This window comes from Mesoplodon bidens, assembly GCF_964165515.1.
Source record: "Mesoplodon bidens genome assembly, chromosome: 3".
Lineage (NCBI taxonomy): Eukaryota > Metazoa > Chordata > Mammalia > Artiodactyla > Ziphiidae > Mesoplodon > Mesoplodon bidens.
Window position 1 is genome coordinate 14466388 of NC_138178.1, and position 19963 is coordinate 14486350.

The window sequence follows — 19963 nt, forward strand, 5'->3', positions numbered from 1 at the left end:
ATATGGTGTTTGTTTTTGCTTTCAAAACTTTTGTGCCTTATCTCAACAGATCATTTTCTTCCAGCACAGTGGAGAGACAATAAGAATTTATTGTATGATGGGAAATGAGAAAAATAGCAGCCACTGAAGTCTGACGCAGGTAATTCACCATGGGGAATAGATGTCACCATGAGCATCGCAGGTATTGTCACCTCAGACACTAGCCAGGCAGTGCATCTTAGGCAGCTTTGGCAAGATTTTCTCCCTATGCTTTTAGAAGTTTACAAGAAAAGCTTATAGAAAATGCTCTTTTCCCTATTTCCCAATAAAGGTAATGTAATAGAGCTTCTATGGAATATTAGAAGAGTCTTTTGGCAGAGGACTTGAGGGAAACAAGCAGAGTCTACACATTCTGCTCCTTTATGGAACGAATATAATGTACAGAGAATTTCGTTGTAGAATTCTCTACATAGGCATGACATGACTATGATTTTAAAGTTAAGGTTTCCAATTTCAGCACCCTCGGGGCATTTCTTCTTGGCATTTTGCCGGTAAGCAGGGTATGTGATGCCATTAAGTTAGCCTGTATTAAAAGTCATTTCATGAAACAATCAACTACTCTTACAGAACACAACGTTGTTTCAGAATAAAACAATGTTTCCCCAAGTAATATTTCACAGAAGAATGTTAGTTTTCTAGAGTATCGGATGTCAATAAAAAAAATAGGTAAATAGGTAAGTAGGTAAGTAGGTAGGTAGATAGGTTGGATTAGATGAGATGAATAGGTTTCATATCTGGGAAATGCTGGGTTAAGCAAACTTAATAGTTTTCTTGGTTGTGGGTCTTCTTAGAGCTTCTAATGTGTCATTGTGCCATGTGGATCTCTAAGTGGCAGGGGGAGAGATTAGTATATGGGTTTCCCCAAACATGTTTGTTGAAGAAACCCCCTTTTCCCCTCTGAGTAGTCTGTGGAACTTCAGCTTCATAGAACACAATTTGGGAAATAATCTATACATGATGACTGTATAGAATTTTTTTCTTTTCCGAATTTTTAGGCAAGGCCAAGGTAATTTTAAAACTTTAAAACTAAATATGAGGGGCTTCCCTGGTGGCTCAGTGGTTGAGAATCTGCCTGCCAATGCAGATAGGGTTCGAGCCCTGGTCTGGGAAGACCCAAATGCCGTGGAGCAACTGGGCCCATGAGCCCTGGCCGCTGAGCCTGCACATCTGGAGCCTGTGCTCCGCAACAAGAGAGGCCGCGATAGTGAGAGGCCCGCGCACCGCGATGAAGAGTGACCCCCGCTTGCCACAACTAGAGAAAGCCCTCGCACAGAAATGAAGACCCAACACAGCCATAAATAAATAAATAAATAAATAAATTTTTTAAAAATTAAAAGAACAAAAAACTGAATATGATATTAAGAGGAAACAGTATTACTTGTCTACCTAGAATGATTTTTTTTTAAAACTTGCTTTATAATTAATTGATTAATTAATTTTTGGCTGTGTTGGGTCTTCGTGTCTGTGTGAGGGCTTTCTCTAGTTGCGGCAAGCGGGGGCCACTCTTCATTGCAGTGTGCGGGCCTCTCACTATAGAATGATGTATTTTTTGATTAAAATTATATTTTATATCATTAGTTTCATTATTGTCTACCTAGAATGATGTATTTTTTGATTAAAGTTATATTTTATATCATTAGTTTCATTATTCACCTTAGGGTATTTTTTTATTATGTCCCACACTGATATGCTATGGCTTTATACATATTAATTTATCCTAGGATTTAAATAACCAAATTTGATAAATTGAGCTGTATAGTCTTAGAATTACCTCAATTGACATTAAAGGATTAGTTTTGAGAAATATATTTTAAATTATATAACATATACCACATTATAAATACTGTTATAGTTTATTTTTCCAAACATTTCCAAGCATGTATTACACATTGAGAAATATACAAATAACTAGTGGATTTGTAAAAATTGACACAATGGGCAGAATTTTTCTGAAAAAGGGTAATTATTTTTTGAAACGATGTTTCTAGAATTCTTAAATGATATATCAGCTTATGTTAACTGCAGCTTCTCATGTTTAATGATGTTTACAATTAAAATAATACAGTAGCAATATAAGATTAACAGTCATAATAACTCAGAATAGATTCTTTGAAGTGGTTCAAAGGGTTTTTCATAATAAATTACTAGCCTTTAATCAGTTAATATAAAGTATTATTTTTTAGACTGGAGAAGTACATATATGTCTCATAAAAAATTTAATTTAGGTTAATGAAATGAGTTTGAATGATCCAGATTCACCATACCAAATCCGGGATATGTCTGACATTCCAGTGAAAGCTTTATTTAGATGGAGTTGAGGAATCTTTGAGATAATAGGCTTTGCACTGTGCTATGTTGAGTGTTACAGCTGAGTGGTTTCACCCAGAATCTTTAAGTCTTTTTCAAACGATTTTATGAATGAATTGAATTCATGAAATATTAATAAGTTGTCTCTTTTGGATTTCTTAACCAGTTTAGAGAATGTTGACTTTAAACGTTCTCAAAATTGAATTTTGCCTGTTAAAATATTATTTCTGCTTATGAGGCTAGCTCTGGCTGACCTCAGTGATGCTGTTCCATCCACTCACACCCCACTGTGATAAGGAGGATGAAGTGTGAGCTAAATAGGGAGGAGGCCTGGGCACGGTCATTTTTGCCAGAACACAGAGATGCCAAGACCTCAAGGTGCTGTAGTACAGAAAAAGGTGCTGCACTAGTGAATTAAAAAAAAAAAAATATATATATATATATATATATATATATATATATATATACACACACACACATATATAGAAAGAGTAGAAATGAGGGTCCCTGTATTTAAGGATGTAAAAGATGAAACTGAAGAAGAAAAAACAGGAGAAGAAGAAAATGAAGAAGACAAGGTGGGTGAGAAGGCATTGCTGAAGAACGGTATTTGTTCCTCGAGGTCGACGATTAGAAAAATGTTTCCTTTTCTTTTTTTTTTTTCCGGACAGGTGTTCTTTAAGCCTGTTATTGAAGACCTGAGCATGGAATTGGCCAGAAAATGCACTGAACTCATTAGTGATGTAAGTGGCTTAAGTAATTTTTGTCTGATTTTGCATTGCATGTGTGGCACTATTATGTAATAGAGAGCTGAGGGGAAAACCCTGAAATCATTTATTTAAACCACTGTGATTTTCCAGATCATGGAAATAAGTCCAGACATTTTAGGTGATTTTCCCACGGTCTCCCAGACAGAGAATTTCTGTGGGGACAGGTCTCCGTGTTGTTAAGCCAGAATCTTGTCCCTTCTTGAATTTCACTGTCACTCTGTCATGAAATCATAAAGCATCGAATTTCAGAGCATACTCCATTGAGAACCCAAAGCTTTTTTACAATTTGTATAATGATGTAATTTGTTTTGAGAGGATCTCTATCTAAATGAATGATTTTTAGCATTTTGGGGAACTTTTTTGGAATCTGATGAATTCAATAGTTTTGAATCATGCATATACCTGCATATAACACTTAATAACAATTTAGGATTCACGGATTACTGAACTGTGTGTTGAGAACCCTGAACTATATGATGATGATGGATATTAGTGAAAGGAGCATTTTTGTTGTGACATTTTTCGTTAACTGGGATCGGTTTATGTCACATTTCAAGGGAATCCGAGAATTATGGAATTAATTCATATGTACATATCTATATATTTATCTGTCTACCTATGTATCTATAGTAAATATGTAAACTAGAATTACAGAAGCACAGGGAAATGTGTTCTTCACTCGGGATGAGAATTTAGATGATCCTCCTCTGAACAGTTGTAGGAAAGTCGCCGGTACACAGGAAAGATGGCCCGTGAAGCATGAGCGGGTGCCTGTCTTATTCAGAGAGGGGAGCAGAGAACTGGTTGTTTCTGTTGTTGTTAAGCAAAGTGATCAGAATATCTTACAAACGTTTGTTTGTGGAGGAAGTCAATCCTTACAGCCATGTGCCGGTCTGTTCTCTGAAGTTAACCTGCCTGAGTCAGTTTAACAGTAACCCTGGGCAGGCTGGCTGGGCTCAGGTCCTCAAGGGCAGCATTTCTAATAGTAAGATCAAGAAATCGTAACACATCTGAAGTGTTTAGTAAATTGTCTGGAACATTGTGAGTACTCAAGAGATGCTAGCTGTTATTAACTACTGCCTCTAAATTAATTTTGTATCTCTCCAATCACATTTTATATATGATTCTGTATTCCCTTCTGGTTTGTCAGAAAGAGCCAAAGGATGGTGGGAATCAGACCCCTTCCTGTATACTTGACATGCAATGTAACCAAATTTTAAACTGAGTATTTCTTTGTGTCATTGCTTAATAATAGTCACAAGCTAATGTATGTAAAAGTTCTTTGTGAACTGTAATAATGATGAAATGCTAACGACAACAACAATGATAATAATTTCAGCAACAGTTAAGATTTATTGAGTCCTATGTGCCAGGCATTGCAACTTGGGAGATAGGTTCTCTGTTTTCCCATTTTAGAGGTGAAGAAAAGAAGGCTCAGAGAGGTTAAGTAACCTCCTTGGGGCACACAGTTAAGCAATGGGGAGTAGGACTTGAACACAAAGCCCTCTCCTTAGCCAGTTTGCCGTGTTACCTCTCACTGTAGCTTTCATGCAGTTTACCTTAGCTTTATTATTATGTATTACACAAATATTAGTGATAGTAATGCGACCATTCAAAACCTTAAGTTCCATAACTCTGGAGATAGTACCTCTTCTGGTGTTGTTACGTTTTGTTTGAAGTGTATTTGTGGCTGAGCTAAATTATATAAACCATTAAACTAAAGTGGTAACTTCAGTTAGTAGGTGATTTTGTTGGAGTTGTTTTGGTTAAGAGCATCTCTCAGTGACTTCAGTCTTGTGGGGAGGGGCGATGGCCTTTACCATTTTGCCAAAGCGAAAGCCACATTATTCCACTCTCATGCAGGTGAAATCAAATGCGTGGGAGTAATTTCTGTTTAGTATAGGTTTATATTGCAAGGCAGAATGCCTGTACTACTTAAATTTAGATCATATTGCTGTGGTCTCGTTTATATCTGTGTACATGTTTACATTTTATTTCCAAAGAGAATTCCATACTTATTAAGATACTGGTTTAATTTTTGGAATTTTTATATCTACCAATGAACAGTCTGAACAATGACTTTGTTTCTAAAAAAATGAAAAGGAGAGTTTGTACAGTCATTTGAAAATTAGATTTTAATTTACCCTTTCTGGAAGGGCTTCACGTATTGGACTAAATCAAATTTCTGGTTTTTTAGAAGTGTGGTTAAATAATATTATCAAGTAATAACTTGCTCATTCACTCTTGATGTCATCAATGTTTTTATATGGAGCCGATGAACTTAAATTTGAAGTTCTTTTCTCTGTTGTGTTGTCTACATGTCTAGATGGTTGTCTAAAATGTATATTTGAAATTGCATCAATACGGAGCTAAAAACAAATATAAAAAAGGACGAATTGAGTTAGATTGGAGTTCCCATCAAGACTTTATTACGTCTCTGATAGTGCCCATCTGTTCGTGCTCACATTTAATTTAGGCCACCAGTCTTTGCCCAGGTCTCAATCTTAAAGACAAAGCTTCCAGGACTCTAGTTTTGTTTTATGATCCTTTATATCCCGAGGGGGAATCCATGTGTTTACCTGAGCCTTTTTGTTTGTTTGAAGGCAATCTGTTCCCAGCCTGTCACCATGTGAGTTTGGTGTTTTGTTTGCCTGCTTTGTAGAGTCCTACATCTTGAAGCTTTAAGAAGCAGACTCTCATTTTCTTGATCAAATCACACAGCTAGTGAGCCACTCACCTGGAATTTGGAACAAGGTCTGTTTGATTCCCAAGCCGTGGCCACCACGATGTCCTTTCTCTGCTGCTGTGTGCCAGGCACTCCACGTGCAATATTGTATTTCGTGCCACAGCAAGCTAGTGCCATAGGTCCTATGAGCCTCCGTTCAGAGGTGGTGAAACCCAACATTGAGTAGCTTGTCTACGGCCACCTGGCTACTCAGGGGTGGGGACAAGATTCAGGTTTGGGTCTGGCCTGGCCGGTAGCCACTCACTACTCTGCTCCAGTTTTCAAATGAGAAGGGTCGTTTTATGGGTTTCCCTTCATGGAGCAGTCTCTCTACATCCCCTTCATTATCATTCTAATCATCCCTCTTTGGACCTCTTTTAGCTTTCGTGTGTCTTTATCGGGGTGTAATAACCAGAACTGTGCACAGAAGTCCAGATGTTGATGGCTGTAATTATGACTGGGGAAGGATGATGCTTCTGCCCCCTTTGTGATGATATTTAGTGTTTCTTGGACTTGGGGCTGCAGAAACCTGTCAGATCAACCTCAGTAAGGGCATCATCCTCAGCCATTTTCAGTCCTAGGTTTTGACTTGTAGCTGATCACGTAGGGCCCATCCTCTTTTAATAGTTTGAATGATTTTTCCCTTGCTAGTGATGTAATCTGTAGTTTTCCGCCCTCTCGCACGGCCCTTTGAGAGCTTCCGCAGTTCATCTCTTTCAGTTTACCATTTCCCTCTCCATGAGAGCGTGGGGTCATCAGCAGACCTGCAGACTTCGCTGTATCATGCCCTTGCCGGATAATTTATTAAAAGGTTAAATAAGAATGGCCTGGCAGTAAGTCCTGGGAGGGCTGCACTGTTTAGAATTCTCCATAGAAAGAAATGTCTGTTTTTCAGATCAGGTGGCTTCATTTTGGGGATCAGTATGAGGAATTTTTCAAAAAAATTTTTTCTGCCTCGCCTAGTTTCTGCTTTGCACATGCTCTGCCCGTGTTGTGGGGTTTCCCTCTGCATAACTCACATCCCAGTCTTGAAAGACACCTGGTCCTCTGAGGAAGCCTTTTTTATTTTTCTGTTAACCATGTAATGCTTTTTATTTCCCCAGATATCCTTTCTCTGTTATTTTGTCCTGGTACTCAGCTATCTAATCAATTCTTTGAATACATCAAACCTACTGACTACATTAAACAGTCAGAATCATGGATCTGGGAGCCTTTTGTAGGATGGTCATAAAAAATAGTAGGTTAAAAGGGACCTCTTATATGTTTCTTGTAAATTAGGATAAAGAGTCTCTGCAGAGCAAATTAGTCCACATCTGCATGAAGTCTCTGATTCAGTGTTTTGATCCAAACCTTTTTTAGGGTGTTCATTTGCGTGGCAGCAGAAAGAACATTTTCCAGGCAAGTGAACATTGTTTGTTGTGGGCAAACCCTTCCAATGCTGAAACCATGGAATTCCGTGGTTACCCCTCCAGAGAAAGCTCCGACAGTGTTAGGAAACCTGAGAGCAGCCCTGGCTCGGAGCGCCCCAGTTAACACACAGGGCAGGAGCCACAGTTCCGTCTTCTGGGGTTCACTGCATTTAGCCAACGTGGCTCCATTTGTGGGCCTTCCTAGTTCCTTTTGGTTACGAATGCTTCTAAAAGGAAATGTCCTCTAACCCTTCCACATCTACTGTCATCTACTGTCAGCCATTAGCTGATCTCATAGTAAGTAAAAGAAACTAGGCTAGGAGGAGGAAGCTCACTCAACTAATTTAACTCTAACTGTAGTTGAGACACGGTGGGGTTCATGGGTGAGGTTAAAGCAGAAAGTAAATATTTAGGGCATCTTATTGATCATTAAGTCATCAACTTTGGATCATGTGTTGGTTGTGAGCGCAGGTGGCTGCACGTAACAGGGAAATGCTAACACAGAGGCTTGACAGATGTCTATTTTTTTCACATATGAATCCTGGAGGTAGGGGCTTCAGTCTTGGTGCAGTGGATGTTATCAGTCTCTCAGGCGCCTTTCCTTCTGCTCTGCCATCATTGGTATGATGGCTTATTGTCTTATGATGGCATCACTGCGGCTGTTTTCCTGTGGTTGGGGAAGACAAAAGGTGGAAGGGCCAGGGGTCAAAGGGCCATGTCAGCAAGTCTCTCCCTTTATACCAGCTACACCAGTAATGATGCTGGGAAGACTTCCAAGAATGTCTCATGGCCAGAGCTAGGCACTTGTCCTCCCCGGCCAATCACTGGCCAAGGGGAATGAGAAAACCATACTAGTTCAGAGCAGTTTGTCCTCTGGGGCTGGGGTAGGGGCATGTCTACTCTCATAAATACATTTCAGTTCTATTGTTAGCAAAGAAAGGATTGGATAGGCAATCTATCCGGTAGGTGGGACCATGGTTGTATTAGGAATTGACTGTCTCCTCAGTGATTTTTATTTTACCTAAGATTTAGTATCAGTCATCGATGCAGTACCCTTTCATCCATTTTTTTCCCTATTCTCCTGGTATAGGGAGGCTACTAATATGTAGTATTCTTTATATAAAAATTTAAGATCATTTGCTTATTGTCACTCATATTGTAAAATTCATTAGAAATACGAGTGACAGTAAGCATATAATACGTGTGTGTGTGTATCTTTTAAATAAAGACCAGAGAAAGGAATGGAGAGCGCACTGAAGACTGAACCATTTGCCTGCACAGCAAAGGAAGTAAATACTTCACCCTTATCCCGAGCGCCTGTCCTGAACATTCTGCTCAGGTCAGAGCTTATCAGGAGGCCTGTAGCCATAGCACATACCTCTGCGCTGCGGTGAAGCATGTGCATGGGAGAGGGAAGAGATGGTGGCGAAAGATAAAAATAATGAGCCAGACTTAAGCCTAATGATAGGTTATGTTCTCTCACACTTAATTATATAACGGAGATACCTTTTTTTTTTCCTCCTTATGATCAAAATAGCCTACTATTTATCATACTGCCATTAACGGTTTAATTACTAGTGACTGAGGAGGGTGATTTGCAGAGACCTAAAATTATGGCTAATCTCTGAGAAGAAAAAAAAAGCAATTTAGTGCTCAGATAAGATAAATATGTTCTAATGTTGATTTCATGAATAAAGCAAATGTTTAATGTGGTCAGCATCTAATATCTGAATCATAGCCATGGGATACTGCATTTTAAAAGAATGTTACTTAGTATGTTCGTGTCTAGTTATACCTCAGGTCAAATAATGCCCCTCAAATCAGGTTTGAATATGGTAAAATCTCTATGTCATGTTAAAGTGTAACATCAGTATTAGTCATGATCTTTAAGAACCAGGTAGTGTCTACAATTAAACTTCATTTTTAGGCTGTAATTAGGGAGACCATGTAATTTTTTTTTATTTTTTAATTTAATTTTTATTTTATTTATTTATTTTTATTGTTGGCTGCGCTGGGCCTTCACTGCAGCGCACGGACTCTTCGTTGCGGGCTCAGTAGTTGCAGCCTGTGGGCTTAGTTGTCCTGAGGCATGTGGGATCTTAGTTTCCCTACCAGTGATCGAACCCATGTCCCCTGCATTGGAAGGCAGATTCTTAACCACTGGACCACCAGGGAAGTCCCGGGAGACCATGTAATTTATCATCTGAACTAAGACATTTTTTTTGGCCTAAGTATTTATAGTCTTGGCTAGATAAACGTGACTTTATTACAGGGTGATACAACTTTTAGCAACTTACCTTCATCCTCTCAACTAGTCGTAAGTTTTGCCTGCTCAGTTTTCAGATTTGATGGCAGTTAGTGTGACAGTGGGATTATTTTAGGCCCCTCTCCATAGTTCCTGACCTCTTTTTGGTCCATGTGTCCGTGCGGGGGTGGAAAGGAGTGACTCCCTTCACTAGTGAGCTGGAGAGAAGAAATGAGCGTTGCCCAGCTAAGCCTCTCTGGGCTTTGTCCTGCTCCTCTGCCTGCCACAGGGGGCATTCTGCAGTGATCTCCACCAGGTGGCAGGCTTTCTGGGTGGGTTCTATGCTTGGGGGTGGGGAGGAGGTTGGGGAGGCCTGTGGGTGCTCATAAATTGGGTAAGTTTGATTTGAGCATAATTAATTAGTAACAGGAAGCCCATTGTGGCCACAATTTAGGCCTCTTCCTCTAAGCCAGCATGTCTAGCTAATGATGCTAGAAGTATTCTCCATTTGTTTAATTTCTGCCTCTTCTCAGTTGGTTACATCTGTCCTGATGACGCCTTGTTTTAAACCTAGAGGTAGGCAGCTATGTTTCTGTTTGACCGTAGGCTTACCTGTTAGGGTCTGTGGCTTAAAAGTAACAATAAACTAGGACAGTTGTACGAGTGAAATGGAGAACGTTTAATAATCATGCTGAACAAGCTGGGCAAACAGGACCCACAGTTACTGTGTGTCCAACACACATGATCCTTTTTTTTGGTTTGTTTGTTTGGTGGTTTTTTTTTTAACTTTTTTTAAAATTAATTTTTATTGGAGTATAGTTGCTTTACAATGTTGTGTTAGTTTCTGCTGTACAGCAAAGTGACTCAGTTGTACATATACATATATCCCCTCGTTTTTGGATTTCCTTCCCATTTAGGTCACTGCAGCATTGAGTAGAGTTCCCTGTGCTATGCAGTAGGTTCTCATTAGCCAACACACATGATACTTGATGATAACTAGACCCTGGCTTATGTAAAGAGCACCCTTTCCCCGCCTTTGCCTCATCACATTTGCTGTTCTGGGCTGGATATCAGTTTATTTGATTTGGCTTGTTTTGAGCATCCTTCCACATTGGAGTATTTACTTCAGAAAACAGATTTTCTCAAGGTAATTCTTCTGTTCAAAAAAGGGGTATTAAAATTGTTTTTCTTTCTCTTCTTATGTAAAATATTCTTTTAGATCCATTATAAAGAAGAGTATAAAAAGTCTAAAGACAAGTGTACATTTGTGACTGACACGCCTATGCTAAAACATGTAAAACAGATTGGCGCTTTTATTTCTGAGGTAAGGTATCAAAACTTGCAAATGGCTTTCATTTTCTTTTTCTATTTATGTAAGTAAAAGTCTGTGCATGAAAGTTAGACAATAATATTTTTGATAACACCACTGAATGTTGGTAATATCTGTATAATTACATAATTCTGTGCACTATGTCAATTAACTCATGTAAACTGATGTTTTATTATTTATGGTTGATGTATTTTATTATATGTCTATTTTGACTCTAACCCTTTCTTATTTACGTAAAAGTACTCTTAAAAAGGGATATTTTTATTCAATAGAAAGTATTGGCAAAAGAGTTTTAGAAGTTCCATTATTTTATTTCTTAACAGACTTATTAGATATAAATGATTCAATATAATTTTGAAAATAAGTGAAACCAGCAGGTTCCATAAAATGTGGTATCTTTGGTAAGTAATGTTAAATCAATTTGAACTATTTTTGAGTAGGATCAGTTCAACAGAGACACCTGTTACGAAACCATAGAGTGAGAAATACACTACATTCATTTTCCAGCTGAAAGAGAGTCTTTTCCTGAGAGCATTTAGAACTGCGACTTATGTTGTCTTATAAAGCGCAATGTTAACAGTAATTTCTGTGATGAGAAACTGCTGGTTTCTGTGAATATATCATTTCAAAGAGAGAAACTTGAAAGGAAGATGATTACGTAGTGTTGTAAATGACTGACCTCTAGTGTTTCGTAAGTTATGTTGGAAAAAGATCAATATGATATTCTCGGGATTATTTCTGTCAACATGAAAACATTTTGAAGAAAATTGGTAAATTTTAAGTACCCAAATCCAAAGAGTTATGGGAACGCAAGGCTTACGCAGGCTATATGCTCAATAAATCGGCACTCAAATCTAGCTCCAAGTGGGAGTAACAGCAGGGACCTGTGGACAAGTGTTTATTTGTGTTAGCTATTAGTTCTCCTGCACAGAGAAAAGGAAGAGGGCGATCTGTTATGTTCCTTTGAACTTAATGTTCCCAAGAGTAAATAGTGAATGAGTGTCTCTCTTTATGAGTAATGATTGAGATCACTTAGAGACAGTGCAGATTGCACATGGGAAGGTGCACAAACAGTAAAACCCACCCCCCCCCTGCACCCCGCCATTGTGGTGGAAGGAGTTAAGAGGACTTGAATAAAGGAATGTTGTCCTTTGCATTCAGGTTCTAGCCTGTAAATTCTAATGACTTGTGTTTTCTGGAACAATTTAAATGTCTCATCATTCTCATATGTTCCTTTGCTGATCAAACATGACATTGTCAATACACACAAATAGGTTTACTTTGAGAAATGTTCATGGGTTTAAACAGAAAAATAGTCATTATTATTTTTTTACCAAATTGATTTAAGGTTTTTAATTTGAGGTATAATTGACATTTAACATTTTATTAGTTTCAGGTGCACAGTGTACATGATTCGATACTTGTATGCATTCTGAAAGGATAACCACAAGTCTGGTTACCATCTGTCACCACACAGAGTCACACATCTTATTTCTTTTTTTTCCCTTGTGATGAGAACTTTTAATATCTACTCTCCTAGCAACTTTCAAATGTGCAGTACAGTGTTATTAACTATAGTCACCATGCTGGACCTTATGTCCCCATGTATTTATTTTATGACTGGAACTTTGTACCTCTTAACTCCTTTCACCCATTTCCCCCATCGCTCAACCCCCCTCTCCCAGTCGTTATTTTCTTGCATGTTTCATTTAAAGGTTTTACCGTGATAAACTGGATTTCTTTATCTTTATTCAGATATGTTCATCAGGTTCAGTATCTAAGATTAAAATGGACTTTATATTTTTTAACTGATTCTGTTTCTGAAGAAAGTACTTTTTTGTTCTCTTTCAATATTCACAATAAAAAAAGCTAAGAAATATTTTTTTCCCTTTTCTTTCTCCCTGCCCAGGCAAAATACAAAGGCACCATTAAGGCGGACCTTTCCAATTCTCTTTATAAACAGATGCCAGCCACAATTGACAGTGTCTTTGCAAGAGAAGTTACACAGCTACAGAGTGAGGTGTGGTTTTCCTGAATTATTATATAATTATGTAGACCAAACATATACCTAGTACAAATTGTTTAGCATTTTAAAAAGAGTTGTTTGTCTTAGATATTAAATACGGAGTGAAAAGTTGGAAGCGACTGATCCATGTGCTGTCAGCTGTCGCTGGTGGAATCAGATAATGACAGGGACCTGCCAGTATGTCAGTTACATGATGCTGTTTTTCCTAGTCCCATTCACCGCTACTAATAGAGCAAATTTAAATCTTATTTAGACAGTTTACTTAGATTACAATTTAATAGCAAATATTAAACTAGTCTTTAATTTAACTATGATCTTTAAGTGGAAAACATTCCAGTAGCTTATTAAAAGTTGCATAAAGAATTAATGGTTAAATTCAGGATCCACAGACCTGTGCTCCATCAATTAGACAAGTGGTTCCTGAATTTCTTTTCCGTGGATGGTGTTTTTCACTTGGTAGACTATCTCAGGCTACCAAAAAAGAGCCTCCACCAGGCGGAAATGGCCATTTTAGTGATTGCAAGTTGCAGATGAACTTAAGAACTGTCATCATGTAAACTCATTTTGAATCCACAACAGTTTAGGAGTAATTTTCCCTTTATAGTACATCAACACAGAAGGAATCCTTAATGCATTTAATCTATTGTGTTTCTTAAAACAAAATTTCAAAGCAGAATATTTCGCCTCTTTCTCACTCCTATTATTGCTTTGTTTTCTTTATAGCACAATCTGATTTTTTTTTTTTGGTTACTTTATTTTTTATTTTATTTTTTTTTTTCTTTCTTTTTGCGGTATGCAGGCCTCTCACCGTCGTGGCCTCTCCCGTTGCGGAGCACAGGCTCCGGACGCGCAGGCCCAGCGGCCATGGCTCACGGGCCCAGCCGCTCCGCGGCATATGGGATCCTCCCAGACCGGGGCACGAACCCGCATCCCCTGCATCCGCAGGCGGACTCTCAACCACTGCGCCACCAGGGAGGCCTGGTTACTTTATTAATCCCTAAGAGAGCAGGGACCTTATCTGTCTTGTTCCCTGCTCCACCTCTGTGCTTAGAACAGTCCCTGGAACACAGGGAGGATTCAGTAAATACTTGTAAAATGGATTTTTGTTCAATTTATTGATTTCCTTACTAAGGAGATGTTTCCTTTTACATAGTTTATATTTTTCATGCTACACTTTTAGTTAATAATAATAAATACAAAGAAATGCTTACTATGTGTCAGGTACTGTTCTATGCATTTCACATATATTTATATCATTTAATCCTCACAACTGCATGAAATATCCTCATTTTGGAGATGTAGAAACTGAAGCACAGAGAGGCTAGGTAACTTGCCCAAGGTCACACAGCTAATACATGGCAGAGCCAGCACATGAACATGGATAGATTGGCTCCAGAGTCTGGGTTCTTAACTATACCCCTTACCACCACTTTTTACTATTTCTATCCCTCTTTTTCTTATTAAACAAGTTACTTGTTTTTTCAGAATCTTTTCACTTTTAGGTAGAGGATATCTAGATAATTTTAAAATAGTCTGAAAATAGATTACTCTTGAACAATACCAAGTATTGTTATCCTTTGCAGAATATCTTTAAGTACTTCATTATCACAAACTTAAATGTCCACTATGTACCCAGCTTGGCAGTAAGCTAATCTCAGCAGTGCACATGAGGCTAAAAATATATGTCAGGGTTCTGCGTGGCTGACCATGACTAATATGCCCCCTTTTTGTCCTGCCAACATCTGGTAACCCAGCCACTTGCTGATCACATGGACTACTTTATAAAGCAAGCAATTACAACACTTGATATTTGACAACATTTATGCAATAATAATAATAATAAGCAACAATTACACGATAAAGAAAAGAAACAATCTTTTCTTATTTTTATACTTGGGAAGGTAAGATTTTCAGATATTTACATCCTAATTGCTTTGGAAGGACACAACTTTTCTCAAATTTTTATGGCCTAAACACATCTATAGTACACAAATATGTGCACATAGAACTTAACATACAAAATAATCCATATTGTACATTTTGGAATCTATCTCTTTTTTTCCAGAATAGGTTATCACTTACATTAGAATATGCACCCTAGGGAAGACATATGTGTACTCTCAAGGAGCAGCACTGCCCCGTGTTAGAGTCACTGAACTTGTTAGAAAGGAAGAACCTGGATTCCCAAGAAGGTATCTATTTCAAAGATTTATGTAATTGTAATAACATTTCTTTAGATTTACATAAATCTATTTTATTATTATTAAAATTGCAATTCTCAATTGCCTGATAAGACAAGCAAGAAAGTAGAACTATTTGATAGTGTCTGTGATAATTATAGAACTAACCTTTTACCTTGTCCCAATAGTATCAGATTTGTGCCAACCTGAATTAGAGTATTAGTGTTAGGCAAATACTAAAATTTAACTGTGTTCCAACTTCTATTGAAAAGTATCCTAAACTTCTGACATTGGAACAAAATTTTATCTTAAAATCAATTTGCAAACATTCTCAGATGCTTACATTCAAACTAGAGTGATGAGGTGAAGTTAGCGAGGTAGAAAATGGCTGATAGGAAGAAACGCCTTAAAAAAAAGAGAGAGAGACAGATGTGGAGATTTTAGGAAGCCATTTTGTTAGATAACTCTCATTAAACATTTTACAAGCAAAGATCACAAAGAAATCTTCTGGAAATGGATGGGCTGTGCCATGAAGTGCTGTGACCCTTCTCACCAAGGCTGTCTCAAGCAGAGACTAAATAATCCCTTATCACAGAAGTGATACAGGGTACTCAGGCATCCGAACTGAGGAGATTTATGAGAGCTTATGTTTTTATCTACAGTGGCCACAAGGTCCTGTTTCAGGAGCTTCAGGGCTGCCTGTGTTATGGGATTAAAAGTACATTTACCTATATAGTAGTTATGAAATATACTGTAAATCAGAAATATATGTATATATGAGATATAAACATATAAGATGAAATATATAACATAAATGTGTATATTATTTGCATAAACATATTTACGTATAATTTATATAAGACTACTGCAAGTATCTTCCACTAATTAGGCATCTAGTGCCATAGCAACCTTAATTCACAAGGTTGGAAGAAAACAGTATTAATCTAGGGAACTGCCACACAATAATGACAAATCCTAAGAAATCAAATTTATCAGAAAATTTATTAGTGTGACATAATTTTCCATTAGCTATTTTAAGGATGAAAATTAATATGATAAAGTTCAGCTGCCTCCAATTTGATGTAATCTTAATTCTAAAGTGATGCTTGGCAGCAGCTATAAATGAAATGACTATTTTAATGCTGAGAGTAGAAAATTACATAGCCTTTTTAAGAAAGGGTGCTTTTTAAAATTGTGCTTGATGACTCACCACTTCTATGATAACCCACAAAATGATCAGCTGCATTGGTTATGTTTGTAAGTTCACAAGTACCATAGTCAAAAACGCAAAATCAACCAGGCATCCAGCAAAAAGGAGACAGGCATATGCTAGTTTTTTTTTCCTTACAACAGATCTCATAGAAGTTGTTTCTTGGCTTAAGAGACTTGGCCACTCACTAAACTCCTCCTTCCTTCCCACAAGTTATAATATGTAATGTAATGAAACTGAGATAATGGACTTTCTCAGTCTGAGTAGAGGTTCTTAATGGGTTTCCTGTTTAACATAATTAATTGGTGAAAATGTAAAAGATATGTTCATCAGAATTAGATATGCTGATGTATTAAGTCAACGGACAGACTCTAGCAAGATGAATTATCCCTGGAATAATGTGAGGTGCTGTATGCGAGGCCTAATAATCAACCAGATGTGGGAACAGGGCTGAGCAGGAGTGAACAAGACTTAGGGGCATTAGCTGACAGAAATCTCAACACAGTGATCAAAAGGAAAATGGTGTGATCCATGGATGTGTTAATAGCATATAGCACATTTGAGATGATAATCTAGATTAAACTGAACAATTCTAATTAGGATAGGTCAGGCCATATCTGGGATACTGTGGACACCTTAAGAAAGAGGTGGAAAAGTGGGAATTGTACTTCGGAGAGCGTTTAGAGTGTACAGAGGTTCAGTACCTTAATCTACGCAGACAGGTCCGGGGAATGGAAGCCACTGACAGCTGTGTTCCCACGTTTGGAGTTCTGTCCTGTGAACCAGATTCTTCCCTATGGCCAAATGGATGCAGCTCTGGGGAGATGGACTTGAGTTTCATTAAAGGAGGAACTATGTATCAGTATCTTCAAAATTTAGAGACTGTGATACCCAGGTTGAGTTCTCTTTCACTGGAAGTTTTCAAGAAAATCTCGGTGGGGGAAGCCAGAGAAGGGATTTGAACATTGATATTTGTGTTAGATGACTTTCCCTTTTTTTTGGTAGGATTGGATGCTTTTACTTAAAAATTTATTTTTGTAATTATCACTCTAATCCTTTAGACAAGTATATTATCTAAGTTAAGTGGGTGGTTAATTCTACTTATTAAAGGCTATGAGGAGTTTAAGCTCATGAGAATGTTTAAAACACTCATTTATTCATTCACTCACTAAACATTTATTGCATTTCTGTTCTCTGTCATTCAGTATGACTGGCACAGGATATTAAAAGATATGTAAGATACAGACACAGCTCTCAAGGAGCTCATGTTGGTAAAAAGTTTTCCCTTAAGTGTAACTGTATTTTTTCATTAAAAATTAGATCTTGTTTTGTTCTTGGTGACCACTGTTCTAGTTTTTCTTTTTTAAGTTACCTTTGTTCTGTGCCAAGTAATTCCAATTCCATTTAATATCTTATTATTAAACTTTTAATATATATTTTTTAAATTAATTTTAAAATAATTCATTAATTTATTCTTGTTTTATTCTCATCTGTTTAGTTATTCTTGTTTTTTTTTTTTTTTTTTTTTGCGGTATGCGGGCCTCTCACTGTTGTGGCCTCTCCCGTTGCGGAGCACAGGCTCCGGATGCGCAGGCCCAGCGGCCATGGCTCACGGGCCCAGCCGCTCCGCGGCATATGGGATCCTCCCAGACCGGGGCACGAACCCGTATCCCCTGCATCGGCAGGCGGACTCTCAACCACTGCGCCACCAGGGAGGCCCTATTCTTGTTTTTTTATTTACTTTTTTATACAGTATGTTCTTATTAGTCATCAATTTTATACACATCAGTGTACACCTGTCAATCCCAATCACCCAATTCATCACACCACCATCCCTACCCCCCCGCGGCTTTCCCCCCTTGGTGTCCATACATTTGTCCTCTACATCTGTGTCTCAACTTCTACCCTGCAAAGAGGTTCATCTGTACTATTTTTCTGGGTTCCACATAGATGCGTTAATATACGATATTTGTTTTTCTCTTTCTGACTTACTTCACTCTGTATGACAGTCTCTAGATCCATCCACGTCTCAACAAATGACCCAATATCGTTCCTTTTTATGGCTGAGTAATATTCCATTGTATATATGTACCACATCTTCTTCATCCATTCATCTGTTGATGGGCATTTAGGTTGCTTCCATGACCTGGCTATTGTAAATAGTGCTGCAGTGAACATTGGGGTTCATGTGTCTTTTTGAATCATGGTTTTCTCTGGGTATATGCCCAGTAGTGGGATTGCTGGATCATATGGTAATTCTATTTTTAGTTTTTTAAGGAACCTCCATACTGTTCTCCATAGTGGCTGTATCAATTTACATTCCCACCAACAGTGCAAGAGGGTTCCCTTTTCTCCACACCCTCTCCAGCATTTGTTGTTTGTAGATTTTCTGATGAAGCCCATTCTAACTGGTGTGAGGTGGTACCTCATTGTAGTTTTGATTTGCATTTCTCTAATAATTAGTGATGTTGAACAGCTTTTCATGTGATTCTTGGCCATCTGTATGTCTTCTTTGGAAAAATGTCTATTTAGATCTTCTGCCCATTTTTGGATTGAGTTGTTTGTTTCTTTAATATTGAGCTGCATGAGCTGTTTATATATTTTGGAGATTAATCCTTTGTCCGTTGATTCGTTTGCAAATGTTTTCTCCCATTTGAGGGTTGTCTTTTCGTCTTGTTTATGGTTTCCTTTGCTGTGCAAAAGCTTTGAAGTTTTATTAGGTCCCATTTGTTTATTTTTGGTTTTATTTCCATTACTCTAGGAGATGGATCAGAAAAGATCTTGCTGTGATTTATGTCAAAGAGTGTTCTTCCTATGTTTTCCTCTAAGAGTTTTATAGTGTCCAGGCTTACATTTAGGTCTCTAATACATTTTGAGTTTATTTTTGTGTTTGGTGTTAGGGAGTGTTCTAATTTCATTGTTTTACATGTAGCTGTCCAGTTTTCCCAGCACCACTAGTTGAAGAGACTGTTCTCCATTGTATATCCTTGCCTCCTTTGTCATAGATTAGTTGACCATAGGTGCGTGGGTTTATCTCTGGTCCTCCTATCTTGTTCCATTGATCTATGTTTCTGTTTTTGTGCCAGTACCATATTGTCTTCATTACTGTAGCTTTGTAGTATAGTCTGAAGTCAGGGAGTCTGATTCCTCCAGCTCCGTTTGTTTCCCTCAAGACTGCTTTGGCTATTCGGGGTCTTTTGTGTCTCCATACAAATTTTAAGATTTTTTGTTCTAATTCTGTAAAAAATGCCATTGGTAATTTGATAGGGATTGCATTGCATCTGTAGATTGCTTTGGGTAGTATAGTCATTTTCACAGTATTGATTCTTCCAATCCAAGAACATGGTATATCTCTCCATCTGTTGATATCACCTTTAATTTCTTTCATCAGTGTCATAATTTTCTGCATACAGGTCTTTTGTCTCCTTAGGTAGGTTTATTCCTAGGTATTTTATTCTTTTTGTTGCAGTGGTAAATGGGAGTGTTTCCTTAATTTCTCTTTCAGATTTTTCATCATTAGTGTATAGGAATGCAAGAGATTTCTGTGCATTAATTTTGTATCCTGCAACTTTACCAAATTCATTGATTAGTTCTAGTAGTTTTCTGGTGGCATTTTTAGGATTCTGTATATATAGTATCATGTCATCTGCAAACAGTAACAGTTTTACTTCTTCTTTTCCAATTTGGATTCTTTTTATTTCTTTTTCTTCTCTGATTGCCAT

The 19963-nt window shown here is 37.7% G+C and overlaps 2 protein-coding genes across 2 annotated transcripts in view; both read left to right on the forward strand.

The window, feature by feature from the left end:
* Window positions 1-19963, forward strand: part of NEBL (nebulette) — a 341624-nt gene that overhangs the window by 225817 nt on the left and 95844 nt on the right. The gene's annotated exons all lie outside the window — the stretch shown is intronic.
* The window catches only part of LOC308614949 (nebulette-like), a gene marked incomplete at its 3' end in the record, with an annotated part of 96108 nt that overhangs the window by 15873 nt on the left and 60272 nt on the right, over window positions 1-19963 (forward strand). The window contains exons 2-5 of the mRNA XM_081229851.1: window positions 65-139; window positions 3018-3089; window positions 10715-10819; window positions 12735-12845. Coding sequence (XP_081085977.1) covers window positions 3051-3089; window positions 10715-10819; window positions 12735-12845 — 255 coding nt within the window. The 5' untranslated portion in view covers window positions 65-139; window positions 3018-3050. The remainder of the gene's footprint in view (window positions 1-64; window positions 140-3017; window positions 3090-10714; window positions 10820-12734; window positions 12846-19963) is intronic.